This window comes from Trachinotus anak, unplaced genomic scaffold (assembly GCF_046630095.1).
Source record: "Trachinotus anak isolate AG129_WGS33_773 ecotype Australia unplaced genomic scaffold, CSIRO_AGI_Tana_v1 ptg000015l, whole genome shotgun sequence".
NCBI lineage: Eukaryota > Metazoa > Chordata > Actinopteri > Carangiformes > Carangidae > Trachinotus > Trachinotus anak.
The window spans coordinates 2,453,773-2,473,189 of NW_027273866.1; the positions used below are offsets into that span (position 1 = coordinate 2,453,773).

A 19,417-nucleotide genomic window follows, 5' to 3' on the forward strand; every position below is an offset into this window, starting at 1 on the left:
CATTTGCTGCCATGTCTCCCATCATCTTACTTGTTGTGTCTTTGCAAGGAGTGTCTTAGAGCAGTGACTCTCAACCAGAGGGCAGTGGCTCTGCAGTTGCTTAAAAAAAGAAACTCCGAAAAATTTAACTTAGTTCCAGCAATTATTTTAAAAAAGATTTAAAAAAGACCTTTGGACCCTACTATAGCTGTGTTAAGGATGAACATAAACAAGCAAATAGGCCTACTATTAGATCTGGTGGCTAATTAACAGTGTGATGTTTGCTATTCTGGTTGGTATGAAACATTTGGATGATGCTGCGATTTGGTTACTAAACACAACTTTGAGCCAACAAAATATAAACGTCTAATGACGGTGGTGGCCAGGGCGTGCCTGCAAGGACATGTTGCAATTGTGAATGCATAACAACTCGTTAGAAAGTGAGCAAGTCAAAAAACTTAGCTCACAGCATCAAACTACATCCCTTTACTCACCAAAAGCTGTCTCTAGCGTTGGAAAACGACACCGATGTTAATTCTTGTTTCTATCATGTCTTTTCTTCTACTGAAGTTAGCATGCTAACCAGCTAGCCCTGGCCCGTCCCATCACTTTCCAATAGTGAAAGTGCTAGTAGCACACACTTGAGCACAGCAATATATATGCATTGACAATTTTATGGTATTAAATAATATTGTAATAATACCCACTTAATAATTAACAGTTAACAGTGTTAGCACAGTAAGAAGACAGTTGAGACATGATGGCTGGAGTCGATGAAAATTGAGCTTAGCTGATAGGGCTGTCAGGGCAACATTACTTTAGACAACAAAGGGAATCACTGAACAAGACATGGATTGTGTGGTTAGAGAAGCCTGTCAGAGCATTTTGTCAACCACAGCATTTTATATCGACTATTTTCTATTGCAGGCACAAGCCTCTGCTGTAACTGGCATGGCTCCTCACTGTCTTTTGGCATCACTGTCATCACTGTATAGCCTTGAGGTGACTTTAGCTGCCAGAGCACCGTGAGCGTGAGGCACAATGCCTGCTCTCTGAAGTCAGGATGTCAGAACAAAATGAGAGCAGCTCTTTATTCCCCTTCAGGACTTGGAAGGACCATCACGCACGCCCCACCTGTCATCCAATCACAACATTAGCCTCCAGAGCCAAAGTATCCTAGACCACTCAGCGCCCTTCAGGTTCAGCACAGTATTGATCACATACTGAGCTCAACAAGCAGAAGAGAAAAGATTCACTACACCTATACACCTTATCATGCACTGCATAAGGCTAAATGGAGCAGACGGCAAGGTAAGCAAGTCTTACAGAGAAGCTTACATAGCCTGACCTCTCCTAAATGTGTCTGTTTTCTCTTTTGCAGCGTCTCTCCAAGCAAGTCTCTAATGCACAAAATGTGGCTCGATAGGGGAGGCGGGGGCGAAAGTGCCGCTCTCATCAATGGGAGCTGTATGGGGTGCTGAAGTGGGCTCACTCTGCGAGTGAGTGCAGCGCCGCATGTGTTTTCTCTCCCTCAACAGCTAGGAAGCTTCACCCACGCCTGCTCGCACACTTACTCACAGCATCCATAGCTAGCTCAGACCACCAGAAGCAAACTGATTTTATTAGTCATCCACCCCCATGTGGATAAAAAACTTTCCAAGAGGCTGCAGCAGGTTGAATCTGAACTTCCGTTACATGTGCGAACACAGTTTTATAGTGTTTATCACTGTATACAACTCAGTGTTGGTTTGAGAGGACCATTAGCTCACTGTGGTTCTAAATATAAATATCGAAAATTAACCAAAAGTTTGTTTTTGTTACGTTTGACAAAGTCACAGCCCAGATGTCACAGCTAACAAATGACTTTAAAAAAAAAAAGAATTGATTTTGCACACAGAACTAAAGTGAGAAACACATTTCTAGAGGAAAAACATTGATGAATGTGTTGAAACAGAATGGATAAGAAGCTGAAAGGGAGAGGAAAAACAAAGACATTAGAGCTGAGTGCTACATTAATAAGGAGCATGATGCTCTTGACTGAAAGGCATTTCCAGATCCTTATCGTTGTTTTGATGAAATACCTGTCAGCACTCTGCGCATGGACAATAGACGCATAAACAATATTTTCAGTTTGTGACATGCCTCTGCAAAAGAGGATTTATCTGAAGTGGTTGCAACAATTACAGTAACAAAATAGCTCGACAACTTTCAAGGAATTTCTCTCTGGTGAAAAGGATAAATCAGTGTTAAAGAAAGATTCAGCAAAAAACATTTTCAGCTCACCACCCAAAACTGCAAGTGGAAGATATGAATGAAGAGTGTGGAAACTGTGCATTGAAATTTTAAGCAGATGGGGAAACAGTGGTTATCTTGTGAAAGTGGAAAAAACCTCTTAGCTCTGTAGTGTGACAGATCTTCAATCAAAACCACATACAGTAGTTCATTCGGTAGATTACAGACACTTGCATGCAGTTTGAAGTTCATCCACAGATCATTTTCCATGCAAGCAGATAAATTTAATGTATATTTGATTATTCCAGGGACACTTTCGAGGTCAACAGCAGCACCAGTCATGTCTGTGGCAATGGATGGAAGGAAATTCATGTTTGACAACCTGAATGGCAATGAGCATATAATAGCATTTACTCAGCTTTTCAACACACCAGCGGTTTCAGACAGAAATCTTACGCTTTCTTTTGATTGCAGTGTGTTGACCTCACGTCACATATATGCACATATAGCTTCAGAAAATGGCTGGTTGAATTTATTTCATAAATTGTTAATAAAAGGACAAATGCAATGTAGCAGCAGAACATGAGAGCATGAATATGAATTAACACAGGAAAAGAAACCTCTGCATCTCAAGAGTCAACATGCCTGAAATGGAAAATCTGAAATGGAAAAAAATGGAAAAAAAAATAATACTATAAGACTATAATATAATTCTTTATCAGAGCAATAAAAAATAGTTTAAAAATTTTTTCATTCTCATTCCCCACTCCATTTGAGATACTTTTTGGCACCAACTCCAAATGCAGCTTTTAAATATGTGAACAAAAGGATGAATAGTCTACTGTGTATCACAGAGAGACATACTGCTCTTACTTAAAGTATAAGTTCACGTTTTCCAAATCTGTCTTAAAACAACCGTCAGGTCCCCATATGAGCATCAAAACAGGTTTTGCTCACTGTAATCACTCCCCCTGTTCATTCGTGTAAAACTTTGCCAGTTTTACACGTCAAAGTCTGTTTACAGGTGTTGGGGAGCCTGACTGCACATGTGAAGAAATTGTATCAACCCTTTTTTGGTTCTATAGGGAGCTGTGGGAAAGCTGATAAATTGCCTCAAGTGATGCTGAGTCAGTGTCAGTTGGGTCTGAAGACTATAAATCTGAGAAATGAAAAAAATAATAATAATCTGGGGGTGTGGAGTAAGAAAGAAGTGAGTTTACCAGACCTCCATAGCAGGCTGATAGCACAGAAATAGTGTGCTTTTTTTCCCTTACTTCTTGTACTACATTCTTTTTGGCTTATGATTCATTACCAAAAACAGTGTCTGGTTGGGACTTCTTGTCAGTTGCTATGAGTTGTCACCAATAGCTGATTTTCCCCTCAAAGTTCTCAGATGGTTTCATTCACAGTTTGAGGCCCAAAAGGCAAAACTCTGCAATATTTCACCAAAATAATAATTAATAATCTCCAATTTATCTTGTGACTCTTTGGAGGGGCCTGACCCTGAACAACTGATTCTACTTCAGTACTTTCACTTTAAGTAGGATTTTGAATGCAGGGCTTCTAATGGACTTTTACATTACTAAATGATCTGAGTACTTCTTCTTAGCTTTAGCAGGTCAAATCTGTATTCGCAACAGGTTTTCTATGACACTTTTTATTGTGTATCAGGAAATGAGGACATCCCACAGTAACTCTTAGCACAACAGATATCAGCAACCATTTCTGTAAACCCATTTCTCTTTTGCCCTCTCTCTCTCTCTCTCTCTCTCTCTCTCTCTCTCTCTCTCTCTTTCTCCACTTTCACATCAGAGTTAAGCTCATCTTTGAAGCATTTCACACATACATGCTTATCTGCTCTCACACCTTTGTTGCACAGCAACATGCCTCTCTCTGTGGCGCCAGCATTTGCCAGGACGTACCGATAAGAGCCTCACAGCCTCATCTTCTCTGGCTTCACTTATCACTCTTGAGCAACAAGGGAGCACCGTCTATCTGTTCATGTTTCTCTGCTCATAATAAATACAGACTGGACACTTTGCTCATCTTTGCTCTGAGCAGTCCTCTTAAGTGCCGTCTCGTGCCAGCAGAAGCACCTAATGCAGCTCTGAGACTTAAAGCTGGTTTTTAATTGCAACCTGAGCGCCCGACACTTCACAGGAAGGGGTGATGTCATTTTCTGAGACAAGACATAAGAAGCAGGAAGTAATAAAGACGGGTCAGATAGTATTAAAGTAAACAGAGACTAACACAGTTTGTATCTAACCAGATGACTGGAGCTGGCATCTGAAACTGCCCACAGATGGCCTGCTGAAAATACCGAGCACTGAAGGCTGTAGGGCGGCTGCAGCAGACAGCTGCTGGTGCTGTGCCAGGCAAATCATTCTAGGACATGCAGTCAAGTCCAACGTCAAGAGATAACCAATAGCCTTTACTAGACTAGGCAGCAGTGACACAGAGGACTGGTGGTCCACGGGGCCAGCAGAAAAGGTTATCCAGGGACACAGAACTCCAGTCATGCTACTGTAATTCTTTTTTTGTTTTCACGGATATACCACTGCATGCTACTGTTGTTATGCTAAAGGAAATGCCAACAGGTCAGCAGGTGTGAAAATGAGATGCATTTCAATCTCCATTATTCACTTTCCTCGTTCCTTCATCTGCTGTGGACAGACTTTAATCTATCATAATGAGAGAATAAAGTAGCATTCAATAACCCACAGACATCAACGGCAGACTTCAGTCAGCAGCCAAATCAAAAGGCTTGTAGGGCTAAATTAGCATTATTATTACACAAATCCAGCAATAATTTCCCACACAAACTCAGAATACTGAGGCACTGAGATGATGATGATTCTTGTCCAGTGAAGTGTCAAAGAGAGATGGTCGGCTGTGTGTGATCAACACAGAATGGCTCTGGAAGGATGAACCCTGGAGATGAAATCAGCCCCCAGCCAGGACAGATCTTTTAGCTGCAGTATCAATCCTGTCTCCATTAACCCGCAGCAAACAGCTTCATCACTGAGAGCACCAGAAGAGTGACAGGAGAAGACAAATACTGATCAAGATATCAGATCATGTCGGCTCACAAGCTGCAAATATAAGACCTCCTTTTTTTCAGCAGAAGAGATAAAAATCAGTGTCAAGATGTACATTGTATATTTATATACTGTTCAATATGTGACTATAAACTTGTAATTTTATCCACATGTACACCAGAGTGTTAAGGAATCTGATTTGGAATGAAGTTCAAGGATGCCACCATGTGGCTAAAATGATGCACTGTGGTTCCAGTGATGAGATGCTGCACTCACAGAGTTGTCAGTATTACACAGATTACATTTTTGTGAAAGAATATATTTCTAAATTTACATCATTGAAAGAAATGAAGAGAAATCCAATGTGCTATTAAAGAGGGAAAAAGAATGATGTGTCACACATGCAGGTATGTCTGCATACATAAATGTATATTATGTGTATTGGGATATAATAATAATAATAATAATAACTTTATTCATATAGAACTTTTCTAAACAAAGTTACAAAGTACTGAAACCAGATAAAAGAGAAGGCCAAAGAGTCTAAGCATAGTTACTTCAGATTTATCATCGTTGATTTTGTGAGAATTTTTTGGACATCCAGGATTTAATATCTGAGAGACAAGATGTAAGAATCACAAGGGTGCTTTATGATTGAGAAGAGAAGGGGGCCAAGAATTGAACTTTGAGGGACGCCCCATCTTAACTCAGCCATGGAAAAAATGGAGTGGGCAACAGAAAAAGTTCTGTTTGAGAGATAAGAGCCCTTGTTGCCTACCTACGTTTCTTGCTGATGTAGGAGGATATGGACCTTGTCCAATGTGACACTTAACTTACCCATGTAAATAGACACTTTATGTATGTTAATGTGTATAAACATGCTTTATGTTTGTGCACTGTATGCAAAATATCATAAGTATATATATACACACACATACACACAATAGAACATAACAACTAATGCATATATAAGGATTCCTAAGCAAAGACACACTGTATTGTATAACAAACATACTCTTTGTAATGTATGCAGGTATGTTTATATTTATATATATGAGTTATATGCATTCACTGCAGGCACTATGAAGCAAGGGCATGGATGTCTTTATATGATATAGATCTCATCATTTGTGTGTAGGTTTGTAGGACAAATTTTGAATGACAGAAACAATTTCAACTATGGATTACAAAAACAGCATGTTAAAGCAGCTTCAATTTAAAAGCAGAGGCAGATGCAGTTTAGTAAACAAAAATAACTTTGATGAAACAATCTCAGCATGGTGTATTAACTGACTTTTTAAAGCATTAGACCATGTTACACATCGTTTGTCAGCTGTTTTCAAGCTCAAGAACTGTCAACTCAAGAACTGTCGGCCTCATTAATTTCATATTAAAACCTGGCATTTTTAAAGTAAAGTGCTTTTTTATCACTACCAGACAGCTCAGTTGTATGAATTAATTTAAACTACTTTAAAATTCAGTTGTTGCTCCTTATAGTCTTGATTCTCTTTCTGTCACAGGCGCAAGATGAGAGGTGGACTGGATTGAATTAAATCATTTAAAAAAAGCACATAGTAAACAACTGACAACAACTACATTTGCTGAGGAAGATCATGTGATGTGAAAACTAGTAATGGATCTTATGGTGAGATTGTTTTGTCAACTAGATAGCTTCATTTTCTGCCTTAACTCAGGCATATGGCCAAACTGCCCATGAGCATAAACAAGTGGTTCACAAATGAACTCTCACAGAAACAAAAATGATGTGTTAAGGGCCTAAAATTAATTGATGGTCATTAAATTCGGATATCAAGAGAGTAAGCAATTCAATATTTTCAGTTCTTTAGCTTGTGGTGGTTTTATTTCTATTTTATTTTGTTTCTGAGTTAAAGCATTGGAGTTCAGTTCATTCATTCACATTGGTATTTTAACATATTCATTTATTATATTTATGCAATATATCTGTAGACAGTAAATACAACTAAGAGTCTACCATCACGTTTTCTACTTCATATTTCACCGAATATGTTGAAGCCTTCAGTTTCAGTAACAGCCAGCTGTCTTTAGTTGTACTGATAGCTCTGTGCAGCAGAGGGCAGAACAGCACCACATTTAAATACTCTTCAGTTTGACTACATCTTGTGTTTCATCTCAGCCTTGCATGCAACCAACCCAAGAGCCGTCCCAAAATGATCTGCAAGGACTTAATCTCACCAATGAAATGAAATCATATTGCTAACCCCGTCAAAAAGAAATTGAATGTTAATATTGCATTAGTGGAAATCTTTCCATAAACCTCCCTCTGATCTCACTTTGCATGGATTGAGATGATCTTATGATGATCTTCAGCAAGCAGACTGTCCATCATAAGGGATACTGTGAATTACCTCCTCATATCCAATGCAAACAGCTTGATCTTCAGCAAATCTGATCTATCACAACCTTATATTCCACTCTCAGAGGATTAAATAGCTTTGCACTTTAGAGGAATAATCCTCACTCTGTATATGTCTTGGCCTCAATAACTGAACTGGACTGAGGGTCTGTGGAGGTGAGGGCTCAGTCTGCTGCAAATCATTTTACTCACTCAGCCTCAAATGGTTGTTGTGCTACATGGGAAATTTCACCTTTAAGGGGGGTTGAGGAAAGTTACATTTCGTGATGTTTGTTTGCAGTGTTGAAGTGTGATCGTAATTCTCCTGAAATGTTAGACTGAACCAAAATATGTGTGTATTTAAAGATGCTTTTGGAAATATGGCTGCCAGCGAAGTTATCAGTTTTAAGTTTTAATAAAATCGTGGTGGAGTTGAGGTGATCAGCCAAAAAAAGTCTGACTCAGGTCAGGTTGGTGTTAAGGGTCTTACTCAGGTATAACCGAGAGAGATCGACAGTAAACGAGACTTTGAGTCTACAGCCCTGGTGGCAGCTCTGCACAGCTGTGCTTTGAGCTGAATGCTAGCATCAGTGTGTTGACATGCTCACAGTGACAAGGGTGTCAGGCAGGTGTGATATTTACTTTGTTAATCACTTTGTTAGCCATGTTATTTTGGTGTGTTAGCATGCTAACATTCGCTAATCAGCACTTAACACAAGTGCAGCTGAGGCTGATGGGAATGTAGCTATTTGGTCATAAATCAAAGTAAAGTGGACCTGATGAATCCTGAGAGGGACATGAATGTGTGCACCCGATGTCTATGTGAACCATCCAATAGCTGTCAAATCAGTTGACTAAAAATGTTAACATTCATGGTGACGCTAGTCAGAGGAGCATCAAAGTCAGCTAGCTGAGTTATCATCCTCTGCGGAGCATGACTGTTTATGTAAAATATTGTGGCAACCCACACATGAAATTTCAGTCCGGACCAAAATGGCGGCATGATCGGCATCACCATCCTGAAGATATTCCTAGCATGGCTAAAAACTGAGGATTGTTTGGAGATACCTCTAGCATTTCGTGACTTTGAAAGTGGACATTGCATAAGTAGTGAAGCAGAATGGGTGAAAAAGAAGAACAATGACATTAGCCTTCAACCAAGAGTGATGCCAGAGTCAATTATGGCCCACTTTTTCAACTAGAATCTACTCGAAACAAAATGCCTGTCTGTTCTGGAGACTCATCTGTAGCTGATTTTATGTTCTGACCTCAAAATGAAACCATGAAAGTGTTTTGTTTTTTTAAACAGGTGAACATGTATGGTTTGTAAAGTGCTTTCGTGTGTCAATCTTCCCAGGTTTAAGTGTAAAAAGAAAGCCCCGGACTCCTCCATCACAAAGTCTCCTTTCAAAATACACCTCTCTCTTTCCCTCTGACACTATTTAAGTGGTCAAGCATCTTCTTAGATTTATACCTCAAAATACACAAATCAGGGTTATTCCCAGGTTCAGCGCCTCATTTATCACCCTGACACACTCCAGTGCATTTCTCAGCCATCGTTAATTATTGTGTGTATACTTAGCTCTGTCAACAGTGTAATTATCAACCTCTTCTCCATTTGGTGACATTATGGGTCCAATCTGAGAGCCTTTCAGAGCAGAGACATGCAGTGGCATACTGATAATCACTGTCCCCTGCCCTTTGAAATTGCTGTCTGTATAATTAGAAAAGAACTCAGTTATTCAACTCATTAGGATGGCTTAATAGCTAACTGAGAATGAAGTGTAAAATCTTATATGGATTACTGCTAATGCGAACACGTAGATGTGTTGTTCAAGTGACCTGATACAAAGTTTTATGAGCAGCCTGGGGAGAGACAAGATTGCCAGCAAATAAAGCTGTTAGACTTTGGCTAAGTATTTAGATAAGAGGATGAAACAGCTTGAGTGTTGCCTGGTAATAGCATCTATTAAAGTGATTTGAAATCAGGCTGAGGTCATCCTGCAGGGTGTGGAGGGGGTGGGTGGCTGTCACTCTTTCTCCCATCCCAAAAGCAGCGGTCCCCTAGTTTAATCTGAAATTGAAGGCTCTCAACTGCGACGGATTATAGGGACTAACCCGAGCATGCAGCCAGGGACTGTCTCCTAATGAGCCCGGCCAGCAGAGCATTAAGTGACAACAAGTAGCTACTCCAACAACGGGGCAACATCATGCCAGTTAAGAGTCACAATAATACTTTGACAATCAAATCATTTGTTACAGGTTCGAAAGGAAAGAAGAATAAATGGACACCAAAAAGCCACATTTAATAAAAGGCTATTTCTATTTTTATGCTTCATATTTTGAGATATACACATTTTGAAATGAAAACACAAACATCTTTTTAAGACTACAAGAAAACATATTTAAAATTGTGCCTTAGAGAGAGAGATTAATATATCAATTATATACAGCGCGATATAGGACAACATTTACTTTCTTTCTCTTAAAAGAGTACTGTCGGTGGGATGGTTCTTATTTCAAATGTCACCATTTACTAACTGTACAAGCAACATTAAAATGAATGTCAAGAATGAAATGTAGACCTTCAGACACTGACTACTCACTGGTCATTAGTAGTCCTAACTGAAATATTATAAATGCTATACTGGATAAAATTTGACTCATCTGGCTCTATATATACACCAATATTAACACTTTACTCCCACTCAGTCCAGTCTTCTCTACTATGCATAAGAAACAACAACTGTAAGTGAACTGTACGTTTGGAAGTAAATCAGGAAAAGTGCATTTGCATCTTCTGTGCAGCAGATGAGTTTCCTTCTCACAGACGTCCAGATGCAGGCCAGTTTAAAGAAGTCGATGAAGGATGAAAACCTGCAGGACGGTGTGTCATGTCGGGCAAGTCCGTACACATGCTGAAAGCAGCCAGGCCACTGCATTCACTCAGGAGAATAACAGTCCTCAGTGTCTATGGGCTTTTCTCCTCCTCTGCTGGACTCAGGGGATCACTGGCTTTCTCCTCGGCCACCTGTCTCTCCTGTTTGCCCTCCTGCAGTCTGTCATGAGAAACCGTCCCCAGCACTTTGGCACTGTGCTCCTGTGCCTTGGCCCTGAGTGCAGCAATGCTGTTCTCTCTCAGTTCCTCTTTAGAAAAGGTGGACTTGCCCTCTGACCTCTTTTCCTCCGCCTCAGCTTCTTCTGCCCTCTGAGAGCTGGGCTGCTGGGGTGCGTCGCACTTTCCTGTTGGCGGGGGAACAGCTGCCTCCATGGACTTTTTGTGCATCCCTGCAAAGAGTTGCGGGTATTCAGATTTAGAATTGCGTCTGTTGATTGGTAAGCCATCTTGGACTGAAAATAGCAAGCAAAGATAGTTCTGGTTTAGAATATAATGTCTGAATGGACAAGGGCAAATCATGGCCAAGGTAGAGGATGAAAATATTTTTTGACATAGAAAGCCTGTGCTAAATCTTTAAAGGCTCATGCTTAGCAAATGAGAGCATCTACTGTTCTTGTAAATAAGGCATCAGTGCCTGCATATACACAATCAGTTAGGTGGAGAAATTGTGATAATGTATGAAGAAGATGAAATACAAAGAGAAGATTTCAAGGTGATGATGAGCTTAAATTGTGTGGTTAAAATGCTCTTTACACCTGCTAAAACTGTCAAAATCCAAAGACAGAGCAGCTGAAAGCAAAAGCGAAAGAATATGTGGGGACATCAGTCTCACCGAGCAGCCAGGGGGCGCAGGACTCCATGATGCCATCCTTGGCAGACTTGAGGATGGACTCTGGCAGAGGGATTGAATGCCTCACCATGGCTCCATACAGCCCATACTCAGCCATCACTGTGCTGCGGCCCCAGCATTTCTCCCTCTTCCTCCATTTAGCTCTGCGGTTCTGAAACCATACCTGTAACAGGACAGCAAATCACTGAGTGATTAGGTAGAGGCAGCATCACCCCACCCACCGAATATGACAATTAGATAATTATCTGCTCTTCCTGTAGAGCATGTGGAAGCAGAATTGTAGTTTCCAATGAGGGAATTTTGTCCAAGTAAAAACTGTATCATTTAAATCAAACAGATCAGTGAGGCTAAAAACAACTCTGCTCAGAAAAAAAAAAAAGATTTCTATAATGATCACACTATTATTATTAATATATATATTTTTTAGTAGTCTTGGATGTGGCTGAGATGGAACTGAGACTGGTAAAGACTCATGACCCTTAACCTGCGATGGCCAAAGGGAAACATAAAATTGATGATCCTTGAGTTTTGCCAGATATGGCACAGAGTAGATATTGTGGAAATTTTGGGATTAAATATTTGTGATAACTTTTTGGTCTTGCTATTTGTATTTCCTTATGTGTAAAATGCAACAGTTGGCACCCTAAAGAATTTTTGGCTTTATTAATCATTAATAAATTATATGATAAGGCCTCACTCATCAGTCATAATCTATCAATAATTGTGATCGTCAATTTTGCTGGTGTTTATCCTCTCTGTTTGGTAATGCTGCGTCCATATATATCAGTAGTGCATTAATAAATGCTTAATTTGTTAATAAATGGTTGAGATCTTCTGTGGCCATTTTCCAGAAGGTAGTGAGGGTAACAATTAGTTTACTTTTTTTTTTTAAAGGTGCATTTAAGAAAGTGGAACCCAAGTATTTATTTTGTTGGCGCATGGAAACTGAATTTCCGCAGCTATTTTAAAGCTGAACTATTTGTGAATCAAAGTGTGATTCAGATTCACTCGAGATAACTGTTGCTCCGTTTTGATTCAGTCCATTGATTTCCCATAACCTCCTGCTACAGGTGTGAAGGATCTCTGCCTCCTGTCAGAGCTCATCTCCAGCTACCATGTGGTGGCTTTATAGATGGTTTGACACATCAAGACACTCCACTTGGCCACGGCCAACAGCTGCTTAAGGCCCTGCAGGCTATCTGTCAGCTCAGAGAGAGGCCAAATTGATTGTATAGCACAACACAGGACTGTTAAACACTCCACTTAGGCCCCTCTGACGGCTCTGTGAGGAGGGGCCCGGAGAGAAGATTCAAGTGAAGAGACAGATTTTAAATTGAAAACGACCAAACCGTTTTCAAGCTTTTTTTTTTCTTCTTCTTCTGGTAATTCTGATGATAACCCTTATTTCATACACGATACTTTTTTTTTTTTTTTTTTTTTTTTATATGAGAAATTGCTTCTCTGCCCCTCAAAAGAAGCCAGTGTGGAAGCCGCGAGGAGGAGCGACCCTGGGGCACGCCGAGGCTGATTGAAAAATAAGTTAATTTCAGGCCCAATCGATGGCGGGCAGGCGGGCAAATATCATGGGAAATTAAACTACCGGGACTCGGGGGAGCAGCGCTATTGACCCGTGCTAATAAATTCAATGTAGTTATTTCATTTGAGCTCCCTGCGTCTCTGCAGCAGCAGCAGCAGCAGCAGCAGCCTCCTGAGCTCGTCTGATTTAACTAATTACACTCAATGAGAAAATTGGGTGTTAATTTTATTTAGTATAAGAGAAGGCTCTGGGCTTATTTATTTATTTCCTTTTATTATTTATTCGCGGCTGTGCTGTTGCAGCCCGTAATGAGAATGAGATTAAAAGGCACCCCGGCAGATGGATGGTCCAGGTCACGCTGCAATCTTCTTCCGCCTTGATAGCTTGATTAGGTCGTTAGCGGCTTCTTCTCCGAGAACAAATTGTTTCACTTCCAACTATTGCGGCTGATGAGAGATTATGCGTCCTGGCGAGGATGCTGGAGGAGAGCAGTCTTTGTTCAGACAGGAGGGGAGCAGCGCTGATCGATTTACCGAGGGGGGGGGGTCACTTAGCCTATCTCCCCTTAAACATTAGAGCAGCATGAGAGGCAGCTCAAACATTACAGCAGGTTATTAGCACTGATGGAAAAGTGAAGGATGAGGAAGCTGCAACTGCCCTTACAGGTGCATATTAGGCAATTATAATATTCACATAAACTAATTAGGGCTATAATTAAAGAGACATATTAATTCTGATATTATTTACGCGAATAGTCTCACATAAGATATCTGTTTTGCAATGTGTAAGTGTGAGTCTAAAAAAATATCTTTTGTAGCAATGCAAGACACTTAGCTTTAACTTTATTTTATAAGTGCCTTTATTTGGCTTTTATTAGCCATATATTTAGGCTGAGAGCATCAAAAAGAGAATATTTGCTTTTTCAATTTTTTGAAAAACACTTCAAGACCCTATTGGATAATTTTGTTATTCATACTATAGCCCAACATAAGATAAAAGCGGTAGCATTTCCATAGGAAAAGTGACAAAAAGTAGTACCTAAAAACAACAAAGTTAAAGTGACCATAAAGGCTATATCGAATATAGACTCGATTTCATGAAAATAAACCAAAACAAATCAAACACGCCCCCTTGCACCAATAAAAACTTTAAATTCCCCAAATAATCAGGGATTCAAAAAGCAGGATGCACCATGTCCAAACACCAGAGGAAAAAATAACACCGATTCACTGTAGTATCAGAAAAACACAGCAAGCTAAAGGAGACATTTACCTGTATCCTGTCTTCGGGTAATTCTGTTTTCATGGCCAGCATCTCTCGGGCATAAACATCCGGGTAGTGCGCTTCATTGAAGGCCTTTTCCAGCTCCTCCAGCTGGTATGAGGTGAATATGGTCCTGTGCAAGCGGGATCATAGGAAATGTGTGAACGGGTTGAGCAAAACCTATTTTCCAGAGAAAGCTCTGCAGAAATATAGGCTATATTTTTTTTGTGTGTGTGTGTGTGTGCTCTTTCATTTAAACTAAACGAAGAGTGAAATATTGGGATTAAAAAGACAACAAATGAATAAAAAGGCAAATGTAAACAACGCTGAAAATTTCACGGGGAGAAGTAAACTCTTTTTTTTTTTTTTTTTTTTTTTTAAATTAGCTCTTTCAGTCATTTCATTTGTGTTGGGGGAACGATTGGAGCCGAACATTTCAGACGACCTCTTTAACTCCTGGATGACAATAATGGAGGAAAATACGAGCAATCTGTGGCCGATTTGGAGCAAATTCTTCTCAGTAATTGACTGGTTTATTGTCTGTAACAATAAGGCTACATAAAAACACAGACACAGAACTATTGCCACTGTATTTTGATGAGGGTAATAGTCCCTAAAGATTATTTCTTAAATTTTACGGAAAGAAAACGTAACCTGTGTGAACTTTAACTTAATTAAAAAAAATGAATATTATCATTCTAATAGCCAGAAATATCCACTAACCGGTGACGTCGTTTCTTCCGTTTCTTGCTCTGACTTACAGATGACTTTGAGAGTTTTCGTTCATTTGAAGATAAATCCTCGGAGTCTGGATTAGAGAAACAATAAGCAGAGAAATGACAGAGGATAATGACAGCTAAAAGACCATTTTCATTTATTTTTAATTGCCGTATTAAATACAAACAGCTGACACTGACAGAACATTCCTATTTTTATTTTTAATATTTAATTTAATATCACACAGTAACAGTATAATAATAATAATAATAATAATAATAATAATAATGCCCTGATAATAATCAAATGCATGCACAGTAGCCCTGGCTGCGAATATGACAAACACTTGTGTTGCAGTGATTTTTATTATGACCAACAATAAGCTGACCTGAGCTGGCAGACTGGCTGGTGTCCAGCGGCCCCACGGACCTGCTGTGGGGCTGCAGGTGAACATCTTGTGCGTCCGACAGCACAGTCTCCAAAAACGCTGGCTGGCTGTAGAACGACGGAATTCCACCAGGGCCGATTAATCCCATCCCCACACCCACACCCACACCCACACCCACGCCGGCGGGGCCCAGCACGGATCTGGCGGCGATCAGGTGCGCCCCGGCCGGCAGCGAGCTCAGCGGGCTCCTCGGGGCCGCGGATGGCTCCTTATTGAGCCCCAGTATCTCCTGAATGCCAAAGCCGGTGCACCTGGTCGGCGGATGGGTCGCGCTGCTCTTCGGCTGGAGGCTGTTACTCCCTCCGTTTGCACCCAGAGAGGTTTTCTCCGATAAATTTAAACTTTCCGACAGCACGGCGCCTTGTTTCCCTGTCATGGTGTCTTCGATGCTACTTGAAAGGCCTATTTCTTATTAAAGCGTCTCACAGAATGGTCCCCAGTGCATGATCCTCTGTGTAACACACAAGAGTCCTTTAGAAAATGGTCCTTTTATCCAACAGGTCCATCCCAACAAGAGGCAGGACCCAGCAGCCAATCAGCTGCAAGGATTCCGGATTCCTGTGGATCATGGATGCATTATACGCCCTCTCGGATACATATTTGCATTTTCCTGAGGACAGTATGGATAAACGAGGAAGGGATTTAGGCTAAAGAAAGAAAGGGGGGAATGGAATGACTATCCTCCTGCATGCTGAGAATAAAAACTATAGCCTCCATTACAAAAAAGAAGCTGGAACCCCACACATTTTATAGACATTAAATAATACAGAGATGAGAAAAATTAAAACTACAACATCAGACCTAGAAGTAATAAATACCCTATGCTTAAACCGTTATAAACTCACTGCAGACATACCACTGCTCATACCATTTTTCGTTAAGAAGTCAGGCCTAATTAAATCGTCTATTTCACACCTCTTACTTACCTTTGAAATGCTGCAGGTTTAGAAAATTACCTCAATCTCCTGGAATAAATCAGTGTGTATTACCTTTCGCTGAATGGTTCACACAGAGAGAGGGAGAGAGAGAGAGAGAGAGAGAGGGAGAGAGAGACAGCTATGATCTCTCTTCCCAACCACTGGCTCACACGACTGGATAATTGATCTCCAGATGCTATGGGAAACTCATCACACGCAAATCAAAGGCCCTCCCAAAAACGACAGCTGGACGATATGGACCCACTCTGCTGCGCGGCGCTGAGCGGCGCTAATCCCGCAGCGGCAGCGGCCGCAGCAGCGGCAGCAGCGGCCGCAGCAGCGGCAGCACAGCAGCAGCACAGCATACCCACCAGGATACACAGCAGATTCAATAGCTCCATGGAGGAAAAGTGAATTGATACAGAATATGGGCCAAGGAGGAAGACTAATAAATGATCAACTGACTGTTTATTAACAATTAGTGTTTTATATAATAATACTTCTACTAATAGCCCACCTATAGCTAACAATAATAATGCAACCTGTACTAAAGCCATCTAAGCAAAATGCTGGTTAACGACTAATTATGACTGGCCTAAGATAATTATAGAGGCCTAATTAACATTAGTTAAATTATGGGGGGTAAAAATGATGCCAGGATGTTGAAACGTTTATTGATGTTTTGAACATAGTTTGTGGCATTTTTGTATTAGCATTTTTAGCTGGCGTCTATTTTTGGATATGAGCCTAAAATATATATATATATATTTAGCCTACATATGTATATGTACATATCTCATATCATACATATGTATAGGCCATATAGGTATGAAATGGTTCTTTTTGTGACTTAATTAATGTTCTGGTTCGTGATCATTTTAATTATTTAACTATTTGTTAGTAGTTTTTTTTTGCTAATAACTATTTTGCCATTACCATTCTTCTTGGTGTTTCAAGGTCAGCCAGATGATGAGAGTGCTGTAGCGTTAGGAAAAAAAGAGAGAATAATCTCACCACAATAAAGCTAATCTTACACATTCGGGCTGAAAATGAAAACTTGTAAAATGACGTAAGCCTAAATATGTGCTGTTTTCCCTAATTGCTTTTAATTTCATTCTTTATTACACTGGCATACATTTGTTTGGGAATCGTGATTCGGATTGGCCCATTTTTGTGCATATGGGGGTGCAGGCTTGCTTTGCGCTGCTTCCATGCACAGACATCATCAAAGTGACACAACACAACAACGAGCAATGCGACGAGGCAATGAAGGAAACTAAAGCAGGTCAGTTCCAGAGCAAAACAAAGACACCCGGTGGGGAAGTGCAGCTCCGGACAACATGACGCACAACATGACTAAAGTTAAAACCATGTGAACTGGGACTGGGACTGCAGACAGCAGAGTCTCGGCGGATCCGCCTCGCAGAGTCATATTTTATATCAAACAGTGTGAAATGAGCTGCTGAGAAGGGGGAAATATTGCTGCTGCAATTAGCGGCTGGCCAGTTGAAACTAATTAGGGCCTATTTAGTGGAAATTCTATTAATGAAGAAATCAATGTTATTAGGATATGCTAATGACACATCAGCCTGTTGGGATCCAGTCATTTATTAACATGGAAGGGTGTGAGCCAGGATGACCCGTCAATTACAGGCAAGTCACTGCCCGCTCTCACTCCATCATCGCTCCTGCTGCAATCCATACAGGCTGGGTTTCTTGTTTGTTAATAATGCCACAGTTTCTCCTCTCTGCATGGCTTTTCATAATCCATTTCCTATACGAAAATGACTGCATGCTGATTTACATGCAGGAGAGAGGCTGCCTAATAAGGCTCTAGATTAAGGGAAGATTTAGTTCAGTCATTCGTGTAGATTGGGTTCCCCATCAAAGACATGCAGGATCTAACGGCTGCAGATTAAAAAGCAAACAGCTGTTGGAATTTTTTTTGTTTATCGCCAACCCCCCCCCCCCCCACCAAAAAAACAAAAACAAAAACAAAAAAAACACCACCCACCACTACTCGTCCCCTCTCCAACCCCTACATCCTCTCTCCCTTCGCTCCTCCTGTTCTTTCTGTGGCATTTTTTTTTTAGGCTTAATGCAAAAACCATGTTAACAGCACAGATATGAATAAGCAGTGATCAACTTATCCGGAGTGTAACCTTCAAACAGGAGTGTCAGGTCAAACACTGATAAACTGCTGAAAGCAAAAAAAAAAACCAAAAAAAAAAAAAAAAACCCGCCCACTATAATAAATATCATATCCTGCTGATGCGACTGCTAAAGCTTGCAATGCATTTGTGATAATGAGCAAGCAGACAACTTGTTTATTTGCAGGAAGGTCACAGCAGAAGCGGAAGCAGAGCTGAATGCATTAGCTGATCTCCAGCACACAAACAGTTTCTCAACTCATCGCTTTCATCCCATATATGAGCCCCTTTTCATCTAGGAGTGGTGCGTTCAGTGTCTCCTCCCTTTTTTTTTTTTTTTTTTTTAGGATAAAAGTGAAGCACAGCTCGACTACTCATCTGCTCTCAGACAAGCAGGCAAAGCAGCTATTTGGTCTCTCTGCGGTCTGACTCAGTCTGTCCTGAATCAAGCTGGATCCTCTGTGCTGGGATGGGGGTGCAGGCAACTTGATGACAGCACACATGTGGAGCCGAGTCAGGGGAAAAAAACTAAAGCACAGCCAGAGCCTCTGCTTTCCCAAAGCACTTGCCGGGCGTGATGTGATGCCATGTAAATCCCACCCGTTCCCCACTCCCCCCCCCCTATTACAGAAAGAGTTTGCAAGCCCCGCAGCTTTCTCATGGCTCCTCCACAATGGCATGTTTGGAAGCTGCCCGTCGGCATTGCTTAATTAGGCGAGGAGTTGATTAATTTGTACTAATTGACAGCTAATTTAAGGACTCGGGGCACATCGGATTGACGTTTGTCGGGGCACAGAGGCTATGTGAGGTCAAGGCAACGCGCTGGATGGTTAGATGGATGGATGGGTGAGCTGTGACCCCCCCCCCCCCCCCTCCCCCGCTCTCTCTCTCTTTCTCTCCGTGTAGAGGAGCAGCTCTGCGGGGACTGACCCGCTTCTTTAAGAGGCTGCTTGGCTGGAGGCTGGCTGCGGGTGACAGCCAGCCACCAGTGCGTGCACCATATTGAGGATGTC

General features: G+C 41.0%; 1 protein-coding gene across 2 annotated transcripts; it reads right to left on the reverse strand.

Annotated features, from left to right (window-relative positions):
* Positions 1-9,908: 9,908 nt before the first annotated feature.
* Positions 9,909-15,855, reverse strand: vsx2 (visual system homeobox 2). Of its 2 annotated transcripts, none has more exons than XM_071498154.1 (5): positions 15,278-15,855; positions 14,896-14,980; positions 14,182-14,305; positions 11,355-11,535; positions 9,909-10,911 (listed from the first exon to the last, which is right to left on the reverse strand). In XM_071498154.1, exons 1-5 carry the CDS (start codon positions 15,711-15,713, stop codon positions 10,595-10,597), a joined length of 1,143 nt encoding a protein of 380 aa, XP_071354255.1. In that variant the 5' UTR covers positions 15,714-15,855; the 3' UTR covers positions 9,909-10,594. The 2 variants fall into 2 exon arrangements, with proteins under 2 accessions (XP_071354255.1, XP_071354254.1); XM_071498153.1 differs by having other exon boundaries at positions 9,909-10,974.
* Between the last annotated feature and the right edge of the window lie 3,562 nt (positions 15,856-19,417).